At 39.5% G+C, this 16,296-nt stretch overlaps 1 protein-coding gene across 1 annotated transcript; it reads right to left on the reverse strand.

Moving 5' to 3' along the window:
- Nucleotides 1-296: 296 nt before the first annotated feature.
- Nucleotides 297-15,822, reverse strand: LOC130103887 (galaxin-like). The gene is made up of 7 exons (XM_056270233.1): nucleotides 15,758-15,822; nucleotides 14,374-14,468; nucleotides 10,069-10,206; nucleotides 8,135-8,220; nucleotides 3,334-3,554; nucleotides 666-1,024; nucleotides 297-565 (listed from the first exon to the last, which is right to left on the reverse strand). Exons 1-7 carry the CDS (start codon nucleotides 15,820-15,822, stop codon nucleotides 306-308), a joined length of 1,224 nt encoding a protein of 407 aa, XP_056126208.1. The 3' UTR covers nucleotides 297-305.
- Nucleotides 15,823-16,296: the final 474 nt, after the last annotated feature.

Below are 16,296 nucleotides of genomic sequence, written 5' to 3' on the forward strand. Positions count from 1 at the left end.
CAAACCTAAAAATAACCTAAATAACTAAATAGCTTAATGCATCACTCCAAACAGGATTCATCTGTTATTGGGATGAAAACAAAAATCCAATGAGTGAAAAAAGCACAGATGCACAACATGCAATGCCTCTGCCATGATGCTGAGATATTGTCAAAGGTTCTAGCTTTCAAATATAATAGCTTTCACGTTCAGTGGTCATTTAGCACTAATGATGAAAGATAATATTTCTCTCTAGAAAAGACATCTAATGAAAATCCACATGGATGGGCTTCGAAATGACTGGAAATAGACATCAATCCATATTTCTATCCTCCTTTCTGACACTTATGTTTACACACAGTAAAGAACATGTGAATGTCAGAGATTAGGTCAAAAGAGATGGAGAGAGGCTTGTACACATTGCTGTTTTTTTCCCAAAGGTATGTCATGCCGTTCTCCAGGACAGGAGAGCTGCAGTGATCCAGGGACACGTTAAGCCAAGGGTCCTCGACGACATTGACAACTTTCAACACAATGTGCCGCTTATGTGGGCCAAGTGCCACACTCTCCACTTTACCAAAGAACACTAGAAACACACACACAAACAAACAAGATCATTTAGTCAAATTCCCCCAAAATGTATTGTTTTTCAGGTCGCACCCCAATATATTGTTAAAGAACATCACCTGTTTTATTGCATATGTCAGGAATCAGCTCCATCAGTGGTTTAAGTCCGTCTTCTGCATGAGAGCTATTAGGGCTTGGTGTTGGTTTGAGATGTTGAGCACAGCAGCTCCACAGGGACGTGTTGTAGTAGTAATGCCCACAGCAATGGTGATTTGGTTTGGTGTCATAAAGAATGGCATTGGTTGAGGAAGAACAGCAAGTTTGATTGGTTTTATTCACCAAGAGGTTTCCACAGCACTCTGCTTTCACGTTGTATTGGGTAAGGTTGTAGAGATGACCCGAGCAGCACTTCATAAACTTTTTGTGGTGGTCATAGACATTTGAACCACAACATAAATTACCATTCGTCTTGTTGTGGCTGAATAGAAAAAAGTTGGAAAGAAAAGTCATTCAATAGGCAGCACAGATACAAAATGCCTAGGGTGGCAATTTACATGAGCCCCAGAAAAATACTTCCCTCGCAAAACTTTACTGATGAAAAAAATTATTGTATTCTGGCATGAGAAACATTTTCCTTCACAGCTTTCTGTGATTGTGTTGCGTGTCTGTATTCATTATTGCAGTTATCTGCAATGAACTCTAATACCTGATTCTTGCTAATTTTGGGGTGTTGACTCCAAAATATTTGTTCTAACATGCCACTTTCGAGACATTCCTCGACTTTAGTTTATTAGTCTATGAAAGTCAACTGAACTGTTTTCTCAGCGTTGTAATTGTGTTTTGTGGCAGCATTGGGATGTTCACCAATAGAATACAGCTGCAAACCTATTTAAAACTTTTTTTTCTGCCACAAAGAATAATTATGGGCAGTGAAATGAAAACCCTCTGGTCTGCTAAAAACTATAGAAAATTATAGGTTTTGTGAAAAAGCTTATTTATAAACTTGTTTGTGTTTAAGTGAAGTTCTTAGAGAATTTGAACATATTTTCTACTCCTTTGCAAATGTATGTTAAATGATACATTTGGACTACTTGACTGCTTTTGTTATTTACATAAATGTTATTTACATGCTTTTGTAAAAAAAAAAAAGAATGCTTTTGTCTTTTTAGCAAATCAGCAGATTTTCTTTTAAGGTTCAATTCTTTTTTCATTAATTTTATATTTAATTCATGTAATATTTCATTCTTGATTAAATGATAGTAAGTAAATAATTTAATTCAGTATTTATTTAACTGATTTACAGTAAGAACATTACGGTTATATTGTTATTTGAGGTTGGTAGTGGTTTTAAAACGTGTTGTTGGTTTATGGGGTGGCCTAAATGACTAAGAGACACCTGGTCTCGAGCTGTGCCATTAATTATTTTTTGGCATTTGCCTCTACGTGCGTTAGTTAGACTTACATTTCCAGTTCGAGACAAAGACTCATTTGTCAAGATTTATCCTAAAGCTATTAGATTTTCAGAGAATCACACTGGTACTGCTATTTGTTTTTTTGACTTATTTGAGCAGGACTATACATAGAAAAAACAGTGAGTAACTTTTTACATTGTATAAAGTGCTTTACCCCTGAAGAAAAGACGAGGGGCCTGATGTATAAACGAAATATGCGTACGCATTTTTCCATGCACATATCAGAATTTATAAAAAATAAACTTGGCGTAAATAAGTGTGCACCGTAAGGATGCTCTTGACCGTGCGTACGCACATTCTGGAGACAAAGGGAATTTGGCGACACCGATGGTGAGTTGGAGTTAAATGTCTTTTTGGTCACTTTTAGACAGAAAATCTAAAGAAAATGATACATATACAGAAAGATAATACAAATATAATTTCACTCACCAAGCCTATCACTTGAAGCAAATATCCATTCCTTCTTAAATGTCCGCGCAGCGAGCGCGTTGGGCCGTTTAGTGAAACTGACGCATATCTATAGCCTATCTAACGGCAAATGAAGGAAAACCGTAAATAATGCACAAGGTCTATCTGTTTCCATTAAAAATATAATCAATTAAAAATACTATTTGGCCAGTGAGATTGAGAAACTTTCTCTGAAATATATTTTACACATTTGTATTTATTTATTCAAAAACAAGGCAAGGATAGGCTTATGATTTTTATTCATGTAATGTGACGGCACATCCGTATTTCATATTTTCCTAATGTCTTGTACCGTTAAACATGTTATCACGTGGATGAATAATCATATACAAATGATATGCAGATAAGGATATGCATAGTAAAACTAGGCGTTGTAAGCTCCATATATGGTTATTTCGGGGAGGAGACGCGTGTGCGCACAATCTTCCGCTGACTGAGATTTATCGGGATTTATAAAGTGAATTCTGCGCAGGTTCTGGCGTACGCACGGTTTTATAAATCTGAATATTTTTTTGCATACGCCATTTTTGGCTTTCGGGCGCACGTACACTTTTAGTAAGGATCCTACGCACAGTTTTATAAATGAGGCCCCAGTACTTTAGACAAATATGTCATTCTACATAAGGTTGCCCCCTCATGGTGGACGTGTAGTTGAAATCAAGGGTCAAGGTTTGGCTGTTAAGCAAGATAATTTAACAGTAACAGTATTGCAGATGGCCCTTGAGAATGTAAATTGCATGACCAGCCAAATGCTACTTACATTTGGTTTTAAAATTAAAGTATTTACAACTCGAGCAAAGAATACATTGTGCACTTTTAAATCCAATCAAACCTTTGTACTCCATACCTGTGTCCATTACAGCAAATGTGTGTTACAGGACTGAAGGTTTCTCCTCCACAACAGTGCTCGCCAAGACGGGGCCGGGCAGACAGGTTGCAGTTAGAGTTGTCTGGAGAATATACAACGCCTCCGACACACTCGGATTTCTTAGAAACGTTGATATGAAGGGTTCCATTACAGCACAGCACATGGTCATCGAACAGAGTGTAAATATCTGTCCCACAGCACTGAAGAACACAGGCAAACAGTATATTAATGTATGCAGGGTTTGTGTGTTCACAGAAATCCCCAATTTTATTTGAATGGGATGTTCTATAATGCTTAGTCTAATAGTCTAGATGGGATGTACCCAAAAAGTGAAAGTGAGGAGCATTTGTGGGTACAAGTCGGGAACCGGCCTACTTTACATATTTCAAGGGTGCTGAATCCAAAAAAACTGGTACCCAAGCGAAATTTTGAGTTTTTGACCTTCTAATTTGCATATCAAAATGGCCGCCAAATTGCCTATCTTGCTCAGTCGTTGGACCATTTTCCACTAGTTTTTTTGTAAGTAGGCAATCAAGATGAGGAAATTAAGTTTCTAGATCGATAGTCAAGGGTCAGAGCAAAGATATAATGGAGGATCACTGTCTTTTTTATGTACAGTATATATGCAAAATACCAACTTTTAAGGTGAAATTAGGCATTATTTGTGTCATTTTTTAAGGCCGACATAAATATTCAATCAATATCACTCTTAAATGTTCCCAGTGTATATATGATATGTGATGTATTCCATATTACATAATAACTAAGAAAAACACCATTGCAAGTTGTCTGAGATTTAATTTTTTTTTATGCAAACAAAGCATTCCCTAGACTGTACATTTCCTGAAGAAAATGTGAAGTGGTGCTTGCAGTGGCAAAATTGCATACGAGCCAACAAACATGTCTGTACGATGTTCTGGTGCTGAGATATGGCTTATTCATGTTGTTCAGGTGGTTGCTAGGCAGTTGCTAGGGTGTTCTGGGTGGTTGCTATGGTGTTTCTAGGCGGTTTCTAGGGTATTCTGGGTGGTTGCTAGGGCGTTACTAGGCAGTTGCTAGGGTATTCTGGGTGGTTGCTAGGGCGTTACTAGGCAGTTGCTAGGGTGTTCTAGGTGGTTGCTATGGTGTTGATAGGCAGTTGCTAGGGTATTCTGGGTGGTTGCTAGGGTATTCTGGGTGGTTGCTAGCATGTTGCTAGGGTGTTCTGGGTGGTTGATATGGTGTTCCCAGGGTGTTCTGGGTGGTTGCTAAGGTGTTGCTAGGCGGTTGCTAAGGTATTCTGGGTGGTTGCTAGGGTGTTATGGGTGGTTGCTAGGGTGTTATGGGTGGTTGCTATGGTGTTACCAGGTGGTTGGTAGTTGTCACAGATGGTTACTATGGAGTTTTTATAGAGTTCTTAGCATGTTCTAGGCATGATTTAGCACTTACCTAATCACTAATAGCATGTAGCTATTCACAGCTAGCATGTGTAGCATGTTGGAAGTCCTCTTTGCTAGCATGAGTCAAAAGAGCCAACCCCCATTTCTCTATGATGTTCTGATGCAGAGATATACACTCACCTAAAGGATTATTAGGAACACCTGTTCAATTGACCTCTCGCCGGCCCCTCCCCCAAAACGGCCATTGTCCAATCACACATCATAGCAACCGTTACTATGTGAGCAGGTCCGTCAAACATTGACTCCAAGCAAGATGGTGAAGCGGTGTGCCTACGGCGTTTGTAAATCGGACACTAGGTACTCCGAGAGATTGTCTGGAGGAGTTGTGTTCTTTCCGTTTCCAAAGCCGACAATGGATAAAACAGTGTGGACGGCCCCACTCCCAGTTAAATGTGTCGAACATGGTTAACTCGCGTGCAGCGTGTGTGAGACTGAGACACTGAGATTAGTCAAAGAAACATGGAGAAAGCAGATCAAGAGGATCCACGAAGGAATTACGTTTTCTAAAGGGTTGTTGTTAACATGATATTTTCGGGGGGAAATGAGCAGCAGTCAACTAGCAGTGCAGCACCTGTAGACTACAGTTTAGAGGAGAGCAAGTTCGCAACGGGGAAAGCATGAAGCTTGCTTGACAACATCAGTTCATATATCAATATCGTAACAAATAGAAATAACCTTAAATAATGTATGGTTATCTGCATCTTTCCGTCTCTTATGTATAACGTTAGTTACTTTTTAAACACAAAAATCACATTCAGCATGACACGCAAGTGGTTGTTGTGGTAATGAACAACCTGCTTGTTAAAGCGAATGTATAATCCTGTATCTGAGGCAAAATTACTAAGTTAAATATGCAGCGCAAGTTATATATTTCTAACTCCAAACAATTGGCCACTGAACCAGCTTATAAAATCTTCTTCAAGGCCGTGCTGGTTGCATTTGAGGTACAGGTCGTTACAGTAAGCATTATAGCCTTTTTTTTTTTTTTATATTTTGAATATATCCCTTCACTGCATACTGTAACCCCTTTTGCCTCGATCTGGAGGATATCGCGGAGGTATTGCTCCAAAAAAGGTCACTGACACGCACGGGTATACCTCTTCTCGTCATGGCAATCTGTCGCGCTGGTCGTGTTTGACCATTTGTTTGTCGGACGTAGCAACAGTAACTAAGGGGGGCGGGGCTCGGCGAAAGGCTAATTTCTCATTAATGCAATTATCTAATCAACCAATCACATGGCAGTTGCTTCAATGCATTTAGGGGTGTGGTCCTGGTCAAGACAATCTCCTGAACTCCAAACTGAATGTCAGAATGGGAAAGAAAGGTGATTTAAGCAATTTTGAGCGTGGCATGGTTGTTGGTGCCAGACGGGCCGGTCTGAGTATTTCACAATCTGCTCAGTTACTGGGATTTTCACGCACAACCATTTCTAGGGTTTACAAAGAATGGTGTGAAAAGGGAAAAACATCCAGTATGCGGCAGTCCTGTGGGCGAAAATGCCTTGTTGATGCTAGAGGTCAGAGGAGAATGGGCCGACTGATTCAAGCTGATAGAAGAGCAACTTTGACTGAAATAACCACTCGTTACAACCGAGGTATGCAGCAAAGCATTTGTGAAGCCACAACACGCACAACCTTGAGGCGGATGGGCTACAACAGCAGAAGACCCCACCGGGTACCACTCATCTCCACTACAAATAGGAAAAAGAGGCTACAATTTGCAAGAGCTCACCAAAATTGGACAGTTGAAGACTGGAAAAATGTTGCCTGGTCTGATGAGTCTCGATTTCTGTTGAGACATTCAGATGGTAGAGTCAGAATTTGGCGTAAACAGAATGAGAACATGGATCCATCATGCCTTGTTACCACTGTGCAGGCTGGTGGTGGTGGTGTAATGGTGTGGGGGATGTTTTCTTGGCACACTTTAGGCCCCTTAGTGCCAATTGGGCATCGTTTAAATGCCACGGCCTACCAGAGCATTGTTTCTGACCATGTCCATCCCTTTATGGCCACCATGTACCCATCCTCTGATGGCTACTTCCAGCAGGATAATGCACCATGTCACAAAGCTCGAACCATTTCAAATGGGTTTCTTGAACATGACAATGAGTTCACTGTACTAAAATGGCCCCCACCACATCTCAACCCAATAGAGCATCTTTGGGATGTGGTGGAACGGGAGCTTCGTGTCCTGGATGTGCATCCCACAAGTCTCCATCAACTGCAAGATGCTATTCTATCAATATGGGCCAACATTTCTAAAGAATGCTTTAAGCACCTTGTTGAATCAATGCCACGTAGAATTAAGGCAGTTCTGAAGGCGAAAGGGGGTCAAACACAGTATTAGTATGGTGTTCCTAATAATCCTTTAGGTGAGTGTAGGTCTTTCAAAATGGTTGCTAGGGTACTCTGTTTGGTTGCTAGGGAGTGGATAATCATGAAATGCCAAAGGCTGCATTTCAGTGTGAATTATATAAACCAACCCCTATCTCTATATGATGTTCTGATGCAGAGATATAGGTCTTGCAAAATGGTTGCTAGGGTACTCTGTTTGGTTGCTAGGGAGTGGCTTGTAAGCTGCCAATGATGAATCTCCAAAGGCTGCTTGTCAGTGTGAATGATATAAACCAACCCCCAACTCTATACGATGTTCTGATGCAGAGATATAGGTCTTGCAAAATGGTTGCTAGGGTACTCTGTTTGGTTGCTAGGGAGTGGCTAATCATGAAACACCAAAGGCTGCTTGTCAGTATGAATGATATAACCCAACCCCTATCTCTATATGATGTTCTGATGCAGAGATATAGGTCTTGCAAAATGGTTGCTATGGTACTCTGTTTGGTTGCTAGGGAGTGGCTTAACAGCTGCCAATCATGAAACTCCAAAGGCTGCTTGTCAGTGTGAATGATATAAACCAACCCCCATCTCTATACGATGTTCTGATGCAGAGATATAGGTTTTGCAAAATGGTTGCTAGGGTACTCTGTCTGGTTGCTAGAGAGTGGCCAATCATGAGTTGCCTCCATTATATCTTTGCTCTGACCCTTGACTATCGATCTAGAAACTTAATTTCCTCATCTTGATTGCCTACTTACAAAAAAACTAGGGGAAAATGGTCCAACGACTGAGCAAGATAGGCAATTTGGCGGCCATTTTGATATGCAAATTAGAAGGTAAAAAACTCAAAATTTCGCTTGGGTACCATTTTTTTGGGACTCAGCACCCTTGAAATATGTAAAGTAGGCCGGTTCCCGACTTGTACCCATAAATGCTCCTCACTTCTTATAGAAGGCCATTTTTCTGAAATCCGTCTAGTCTATAAGTGTTAAAAGGCAATACTACCTTATTAACTACTGATGCTCTATACCGACTCCCTGAGCAACACATTTCTTCCTTGGGATTGTAGGTTTCTGATCCACACTTCAATTCTAGAAGAGAAAGGAATTAGTGAGAGCATGGAATCAATTGCTACAAAAATCCTAAAAGTCACCAAAATTACCAGTGATGTCGAGAAAGATTTATTATATAAGTTAATGCCTGAAAAAATCAGCTTAGGCAACTATCAAAAGTTACTGAAATGCAACAGTCTCTCAATCACTGTCTGATGGAGAGAGGGAGATTTGTAAAAAACATTAGTAGACAATGAGGATGCCAAGAGCTTTACCTGGTCCGGCGGGACTGCTCGTAGAGTAACACAAACACACACACAAACACATAGTGGTGTTAAGTATTTGAGAAAATGTTATTAGTTATTGTACTTAAGTATATTTTTGGCTACTTAGTATATATTTCTTAAACATTTTTGTCAAGTAGAGATTAAAAGTTGCTTTGTATCTTTGAAACAGTCAAACTACTAAGTATATATACTAATTTTTCATGGCATTAAACTTTTCTGCAGCAGTTTATTTCTGCTACAATAGAAGCAATGTTGCCATCAACAGGGCATTGAAGGTACCATGTCTTGTGCGTTTTGCCCTTACTCGCCCAAACAAGGCTACTTAACACGAATGCAGGTGAATCAGCTGGTAGTTGCTGAATTGCAGATGTTTCATAAATTAGATGAGGACATGACTGCAGTCAAGCACGTCCTGCGCAAGTAGGCTTTGACTATTTCATTTCACTTAACATTATTGTATTTATCCGTTATATTGAAGAGACCTTTCTGAAGGAAATTAGTTTATCTTTTGAGCACTTAACTGAGACTTGAGTGTTTGTAGACGTTCGTAGGCTGTTGATCTTGATTTATTGCAATATTGAGGTGTTTTATTTCAACTTTAGAAAATAAACAAGTGCATGCTCTCCTCACAAATCCACTGTCTTGGCATGTCTCTTAAATGTCAAAGACTTGTGCATCTTTGAGCCAATGTTAAATATGAGTGAAATACTTAAGTACTGATAAAATCAGATATTCTAAGGCCTGATTTTACAGACAGGGTTTAGATTTTGTGCATTTTATTATTTACGTGGTTTTATTATTTATTATTAATATCTATTATGCATTTTCCCAGTGGTACGGGATTATTAGAAAGGATTTTTAAAAATCATTTTTATAGAAACTGCACTCACAAAGAGTAAAGCTTATAATTCACTATTTAAAAAAAGATTGATATTTTCAGGTTTTCCATGGTTGTGGGAAACCTGAGCATAACAATTTTTGCTAATTAATTTAAACTTTGGGTTGCTTTAATCATTCGTTTAATTACAGAAGAAGGACACTGTTCAGAATGAGAAGTGCTGAAGTATTCTGATATTTTTGTATTCAAGAGAAGCTTTTACTTTGTTGTCTCTTGTGTGGCACAGAAGCGCTTCTGAAGTGGTATTTAGGTGTTTTTACTCAGACTGTTTAATGCTGCTCAGATGTGGCATAAATGCATTTACAACATAAGTTTCAATAATATACTTTTATACTAGGGACTAAGGAATAATTTAGTCATGCTGTTAAGTAGCATTATGTCTTTACACAGAATTTTGAGCAGACACAGAGCAAAATTAAATCAGCTGTGTAAAGATGCCATGTAAAGAGAGGATTTTTGATCAGGACTGTATGACTCACCTGGTCAGAGCAGAGCTTTCTGAAGGATCTGTGAGAATAAGATTCAGAAAATAAGTCGTCGTTAGGTACAGGGCTGTAAATGAGTGTAAGAAGTTAAAGTCATTATAAACGAAGTGATTACAGAACATCCTTGATCTAATGGTATGAAGATCCAACAATCTTGATAAAATCTTAACCATGTCAAACTAAACAGTGCAAAGTGTTCAAGTCGCATCAAGTCTACCTTTGGTGCTGTGGCATGTCATGTGAGCACTGGTTCGAGTGAAAACGCTGCCATTACAGCAAATCTCATTGAGGGGATTGTAAGCTTCAGATTTACAGCAGTCAGCCACCAGCTGGCTTAATCCCCGAGTTAGGGTACCTGCAACACATTAAAGTACAGAAAAAAAAAAAAAACATCCTACAGTGTTCAGTCTTTGCAATTTCCTTGATAAGCATTACATGCATCACATATATCATATACAGGGGTTGGACACTGAAACACTGGCCAATATAGGCTGCGTCTGAAAAATGAACATTTCTGTCTTCGGAGGACACATTCAAAAGGTAGGAAGGCATCAAGGCACATCCAAATCCAAAGTTAGCTGCACTTCCTGAGGAAAAGCTTGTATTACAAGTTAAACCACAAAAGACATCGGCGCCTGATGGATTAAAGGGCAAGGTACTGAGGGAATTGTGTCAGCTTTCACAGCGGTCTCTTTTGTAATATTGTACCTCAGGCCAGGCCTGGATGGAACTTTCCAATATCATTACCATTATCCCATTACCAAAAAAAGCCACATGCTAAAGAGCTTGAGGACTATAGACCAGTGGCTTTAACATCTGTGCTCTGTAAGTGTGGAGAGAGTCGTTTGTCAGCAATTTCTACAGACACTGACTGTTAAACTTGATCCTTTGCCATTTGCATAGAGTTGGGCGCAGAGTCGAAGACGCCAGTCTCACTCTGCTGGACGAGGTGGCAAAACATGGATGCGGCAGACTCCTGTGATTGGATTTTATTTATGGACTTCTCTTCTGCCTTTAATATGGTGAATATAAACACACTTCTGAGGCGCTTGGAGGAATTGCATGTGCATAAAAATTTGGTTTTTATGGATTAATAGTTTCCTATGGACCGTCCACAACATGTGCTGGTTAATGGCAGAAAGTCAGAGAATGTGGTTTTAAATACTGGTCTCCCACTGGGATGTGTTTTATCTCCAATTCTTTTTTCAAATGAGATGACGTGTAATAGGGATAATTTGATGCTTATACAATACGCAGACGACATGGTATTGGTGGGATGTGTGAAGGATTCTCAATCATTGGACGATTATTTTAATTTTGTTATTTTTTTATACAACCTGGGTGGAGGAGAGATCTTTGCAGGACTCTGTTGTAAATTTGGCTAATAAAATAATTGGGGATAAACTAGGATCGCTTACAGATCTTTACACAGTGGGAGTAAAAAAGGAAAGCCTCAGTTATTGTGACGGATTCTTCCCATCTCCTCTATAGTGCATTTCAGTTACTTCCTTATAGCAGATGGTGTAAAGTACCTTTGGTAAAAAATACCACGTATAAAAAGACTTTTATTCCAACTGCTATTGGTATTTTAAATGGGATCTTAAGATAAATATTGTTTTTCTTAAGAACTGTGTAAGTCTTAATGTTGTAGGTTTTAAAACTGATGTTATGTGTTGTTGTTGTTTTTTGTATTGTACTCTTTGTTGAACCCTGTGGTGATAGACAAAGTTTTTTTAATTGAATTGAATCTTCACTGATTGGACATTGATTCCATCACTAAGAGCTGAGTGTGAAGGTTGAATTAGCAGAGCGACAACACAGATGTACATAAAATATTGCAATTAACAGTTGGTGCTTATTTCGCTGGCTCATCTGGGACCAGGACAGCAAGTCTTTGTGGTGTATGGAGAGCCACGTTATCTAGGGTAAAGTCGGCATAATTAATTATTTACATTTATATAGTGCTTTTCTAGGTACTCAAAGCGCTTTTACATATGTAAGGGGGAATCTCCTCAACTATCACCAATGTGCAGCTCCACCTGGATGATGCGACGGCAGCCATAGTGCGCCAGAACGCCCACCACACACACACACCAGCTTACTGGTGGAGAGGAGACAGAGTGATGAAGCCAATCGTAACATGGGGAGGATTAGGAGGCCATGATGGACAGAGGGCAAGGGGCAAATTTGGCCAGGATGCCTTTTTCTGAAGGACATCCTGGGATTTTTAATGACCACAGAGAGTCAGGACCTCAGTTTAATCTCTCATCCGAAGGACGGTGCTCTTTGACAGTATAGTGTCCTGATCACTAAACTGTCGACCCACACAGACCACAGGGTGAGCACCCCCTAACGCCCTCACTTACACCTCTTCCAGCAGCAACCTGGTTTTCCCAGGAGGTCTCCCATCCAGGTACTGACCAGGCTCAACCCTGCTTATAGCTTCAGTGGGCAACCAGTCTTGGGCTACATGGTGATATATGGCTGCTGGCATACTTCCATGACGGACGAACACACATCCAACAGGAGTAACTGTTGACGCAAGAGGAAGCTGTCTGACAGGAATGTCCACGTACAAACCCGGATTGCATCCAAAAAAACAATACCACAGCCGCCCAACTCAATGCAGAATTAAACTTGTTTGTCAGGAGATTCACAGGGTCAGTAATCATGGTCAGGCTGCTAGAGCCAAACCTTTGGTCACTCGTGCCTATGCAAAATGTTTCATTAGATCCATCCAACAGTACAAATCTTGGGCTGTGGACAATGTGAAACATGTTCTGTTCCCTGATGAGTCCACCATCACTGTTTTTCCCACATCCGGGAGAGTTACGGTGTGGAGAATCCTTAAAGAAGCTGAACTGTTGCTGAGTGATATCATGCCATTCCCTACAGTTCTTGATGGGCGTTACTGCCAAGAACTACTGAACCATTTTGGAGGACCGTGCATCAGGATGATAATGCACCAATACACAGCAAGACTGGTGACAGAATGGTTTGATGAACGTGAAGTTGAACATCTCCCATGGCCTGCACAGTCACCAGATCTCAATATTATTGAGCCACTTTGGAGTGTTTTGGAGAAGCAAGTCAGAAAGCATTTTCCAAGAGGAATGGCTCAAAATCCTTCCGACCGCTGTGAAGGACTTGTATCTGTCATTCCCAAGACGAATGGATAAAGAGAGTTTTGGGAGAATTTACCATAAAACTTCAAATAATAGACCGGGCTTTTATTTTCCCAAATCGCCAAACTGCACTGGCTTGTATATGAGGCAGGCCTTTAATTTAGTGTTGAGATGTTGTTCATTGAGTGTAAGCCTAGAGATAACGATCCAAATAGCATAGGCTGATAGATGGAAAGCATGACAGTAGGAGGTTACCACATTATATTACGTTTTATTTATAATTCGAATGTGTTTAACAATTCAGTTAATGTAAGAATTAGCCTAATATATTATCGTATGTCTTAGATTATTGGCAGCAAAACGAAACAATGTGACAGGCATGGGCTGAACAATGCAAGAAGTTACCGGTAATATCCATCGAGCCTATGAACTTGTTGCCCGAAACACATCAACAAAAAAGAATGAAGGTTACCCTGTAAATCAACTGCAGTCATGTGATACAAAATGACCCTATTCATCACTATAATCATCCCCGCGATCCTCAACTACAAAGTGCCTTGCTTGCACTAAAAGCTCCCGCCCAGATCCGCAGGGCTCTCCCTCTTTGAAACAATGGATAAGGTGATCCTCGCTTCCATCAGAAGCTACTGTCAGGCCACATACCTAAGGACAACATCCCGAAGTTGATGAAATATATTATCTCTCCTCTCTCTCTCACACACACACACACACACACACACACACACGTGCACGCGCTGCGCACAAGCAGACCTTAAAGGAATTTTTCAGCCGCTCCGTATCCAGCTTTTCCCACGCTTGAAGTACCCAGACAACCAACAAGTGGTGAGTTGTGTTGCCAGCATACCGGTAATACAAACAAGTAGCCTACCATATACTTGTCATGACATGATAAAATATTTTGTCTAGCACATACATTTTAAACAAAATATAATTAATTAAACAATGCAGGGCCTAGTTAATAAAAAAAAAAGTTTAAACAATTTGGAACTCTAATTATTAATTAGGCCCAATGGCATCTAATCAGAACTTTAACGTGCGCAATCTGCACCATATAACTGGCTTTAAAACAGACGATCTGAGGGTTTTAGAAGATTAAATACAACCCAAAACTAAAAAAACAGACCAGGCCTCTATTTAAGACCTGCCTTTATTTATTCAAAACTGTAGCCACACCCGGTGTGTAAAAGAGACAGGTGTCTATTTTTATTATTTTTTTTTACGATATAACTATAACTTATTTTGGTCTAAAGCCAGGTGTTTCAGTTTCATTGTCCAACCTTGAACCATATTTCATTGCTTCCTAAACTATTAGTAAATGACATCTTCCTGCAGTGACTCAGCAGCCATAAATTGAGAGTTGCAGGAGTCTTTCCTACCATTACAGCAGGAATTTCCTGAGCTGATGTAGGACAGATTTCCACATTGCAGCTGTTGGCTGCTTTCCATCGGCCCACTGGAACCCGTGTTGCTGCTGACATTATAAACAACACTAAACAATCTTATTTTATCTTTGCCAAAACATTCTGTTAATTTACACATAAATGTAAAATAAATAGATAATAATAAAAAAAAAATCTCTCTGAAACTATGTTCAGATATGTTTCAGATCAAAATTATTCTTAAGGGTCTGTGTAAGGTCACTTACTGGCTTCCAGTGTCAGGTTTTCCTGAGGAACAAAGAGATTATTCATTATAAAAAGTGGTAACTGAAGTAATGGAGTAAAAAGTGGTAACTGGAGTAATTTTGAATATGAAATGTACTACTTAGTGCAAGTTCCTGGTCTTTTTGTGAACAAATGAACAGTGCAAACTATTAGTAATCTTGAATCAAAATGAAGTAACTTGATATGTCTCTTTTTTTGCTTATGTCATCATAATGGAATGAAAAAGGGAATGAGAAGGGAGATCCCTCTATTCTGTTATGTAACACACACTTTTCAGAATACCGGACAGAAATATTTAAACCTCTCCCTACACTTTTAGTGACAAAAAAAGCATTGTTAACAGCATTTCATGATTTTAAAATGAAATTAAAATGAAAATTCTGTCACAATTTATGACTCATGTTGTTCCAAACCCGAGTTCTTCCGAGATTATTTTTTTTTTCATCTGTTTTTCATTCATACATAGTCAGAGAGGTAAACAACTGACTTTCCTTGACAGTGTAGCCATTGACTTCCATAGTAGGAAAATAAATACTATGAAAGTCAATGGCTACCATCAATTGTATGGTTACCAACATTCTTCAAAATATCTTCTTTTGTGCTCAACAGAAGAAAGAAACTTATACAGGTTTGGAACAACTTGAAGGCGTGTAAATGATGATAAAATCAATACTTAAAGTAAATATATAATATTTCTTTCTGAAAACAGAGAATGAGACTATCTATGCTCAGCATTCAACAAAGCATACATACATGTCAAAACTGAAAGCAAAACAACGGAATTCATGACAAAATCTAATCCAAATGTTTGGCGCAGGTCAGTGGAACGAGAACGAGAGAAAAAACACCGCACTGCCGAGAGGCGCGTTTTTTTAAAGTTAAACTTCGAGTTTAGAACGCCGTGTCGCGCTGCAAAAGACGCTAAAACACGTGTTTTTCAAATATAAACAACAACACAGTGGCGCAGTGGAATAAGAAACCGCGTTCTGTGTAAATGGTCCCAAAACATGCCAAGACTAATCAACTACACTTCCACAAAAATACAGTCCCTGACGCCCAGTCAACCCGTGTCGGTAAGTTTGTAACAGTTCCTTACCTTTCCTTGTTCACTGGCTGTCTGTTTTTGCTAAACTCCCAGATACGCAGCTTTCTCAACGCCATCTCTATGCTACTTTGAGCGCGCTCCACCGGCAGTAGTGATGGGCGGATCGATCCTAAAGTATCGATACTTCGATACTGACGTGGTATCGAAAAGGATCGATCCTCACATAAAAATATCGATCCAAATGTGTATTTTTTTTACCAGTAATTTTTTATTAATTTTGCACGCAATTCAGTGCGAAAAATAAGCGAATGTTAGCGGGTAATTGTGTAGGATAGAACCTTTTCTTCTAGTCATCTGTATAGGCTACAAGACGAAACCAATCAATCACAAAGAGCGTTCGATGCTGGTGCTTCGCTGAGCTCAGAGGCCCAGTGCGTTTGGGAAACGAAGCCTTGCTTAGATGACAGAGAAACAATCGGGAGTTATTTCGCAATAAACAAACCAAAACTGTACATAACGATTTAAAATGTTGACGTCAGTAAGATCTTTTTTATGAAATTAATATTTTTATTAAACAAGGATCGATGCAT

The sequence above is a fragment of the Rhinichthys klamathensis genome, unplaced genomic scaffold (genome assembly GCF_029890125.1).
Source record: "Rhinichthys klamathensis goyatoka isolate OS25496 unplaced genomic scaffold, OSU_Roscu_1.1 h1tg000299l_1, whole genome shotgun sequence".
NCBI classification, from domain to species: Eukaryota; Metazoa; Chordata; class Actinopteri; order Cypriniformes; family Leuciscidae; genus Rhinichthys; species Rhinichthys klamathensis.

Excerpts from the sequence above, each read along its gene's own strand:
- LOC130103887 (XM_056270233.1), bottom strand. The coding sequence starts at position 15,822 with ATGGCGTTGAGAAAGCTGCGTATCTGGGAGTTTAGCAAAAACAGACAG. Across the intron at positions 14,469-15,757 it reads CAGCCAGTGAACAAGGAAAG|CAGCAACACGGGTTCCAGTG; the intron begins GTAAGGAACTGT and ends TTATAATGTCAG. Across the intron at positions 10,207-14,373 it reads AGGAAATTCCTGCTGTAATG|GTACCCTAACTCGGGGATTA; the intron begins GTAGGAAAGACT and ends AATGTGTTGCAG.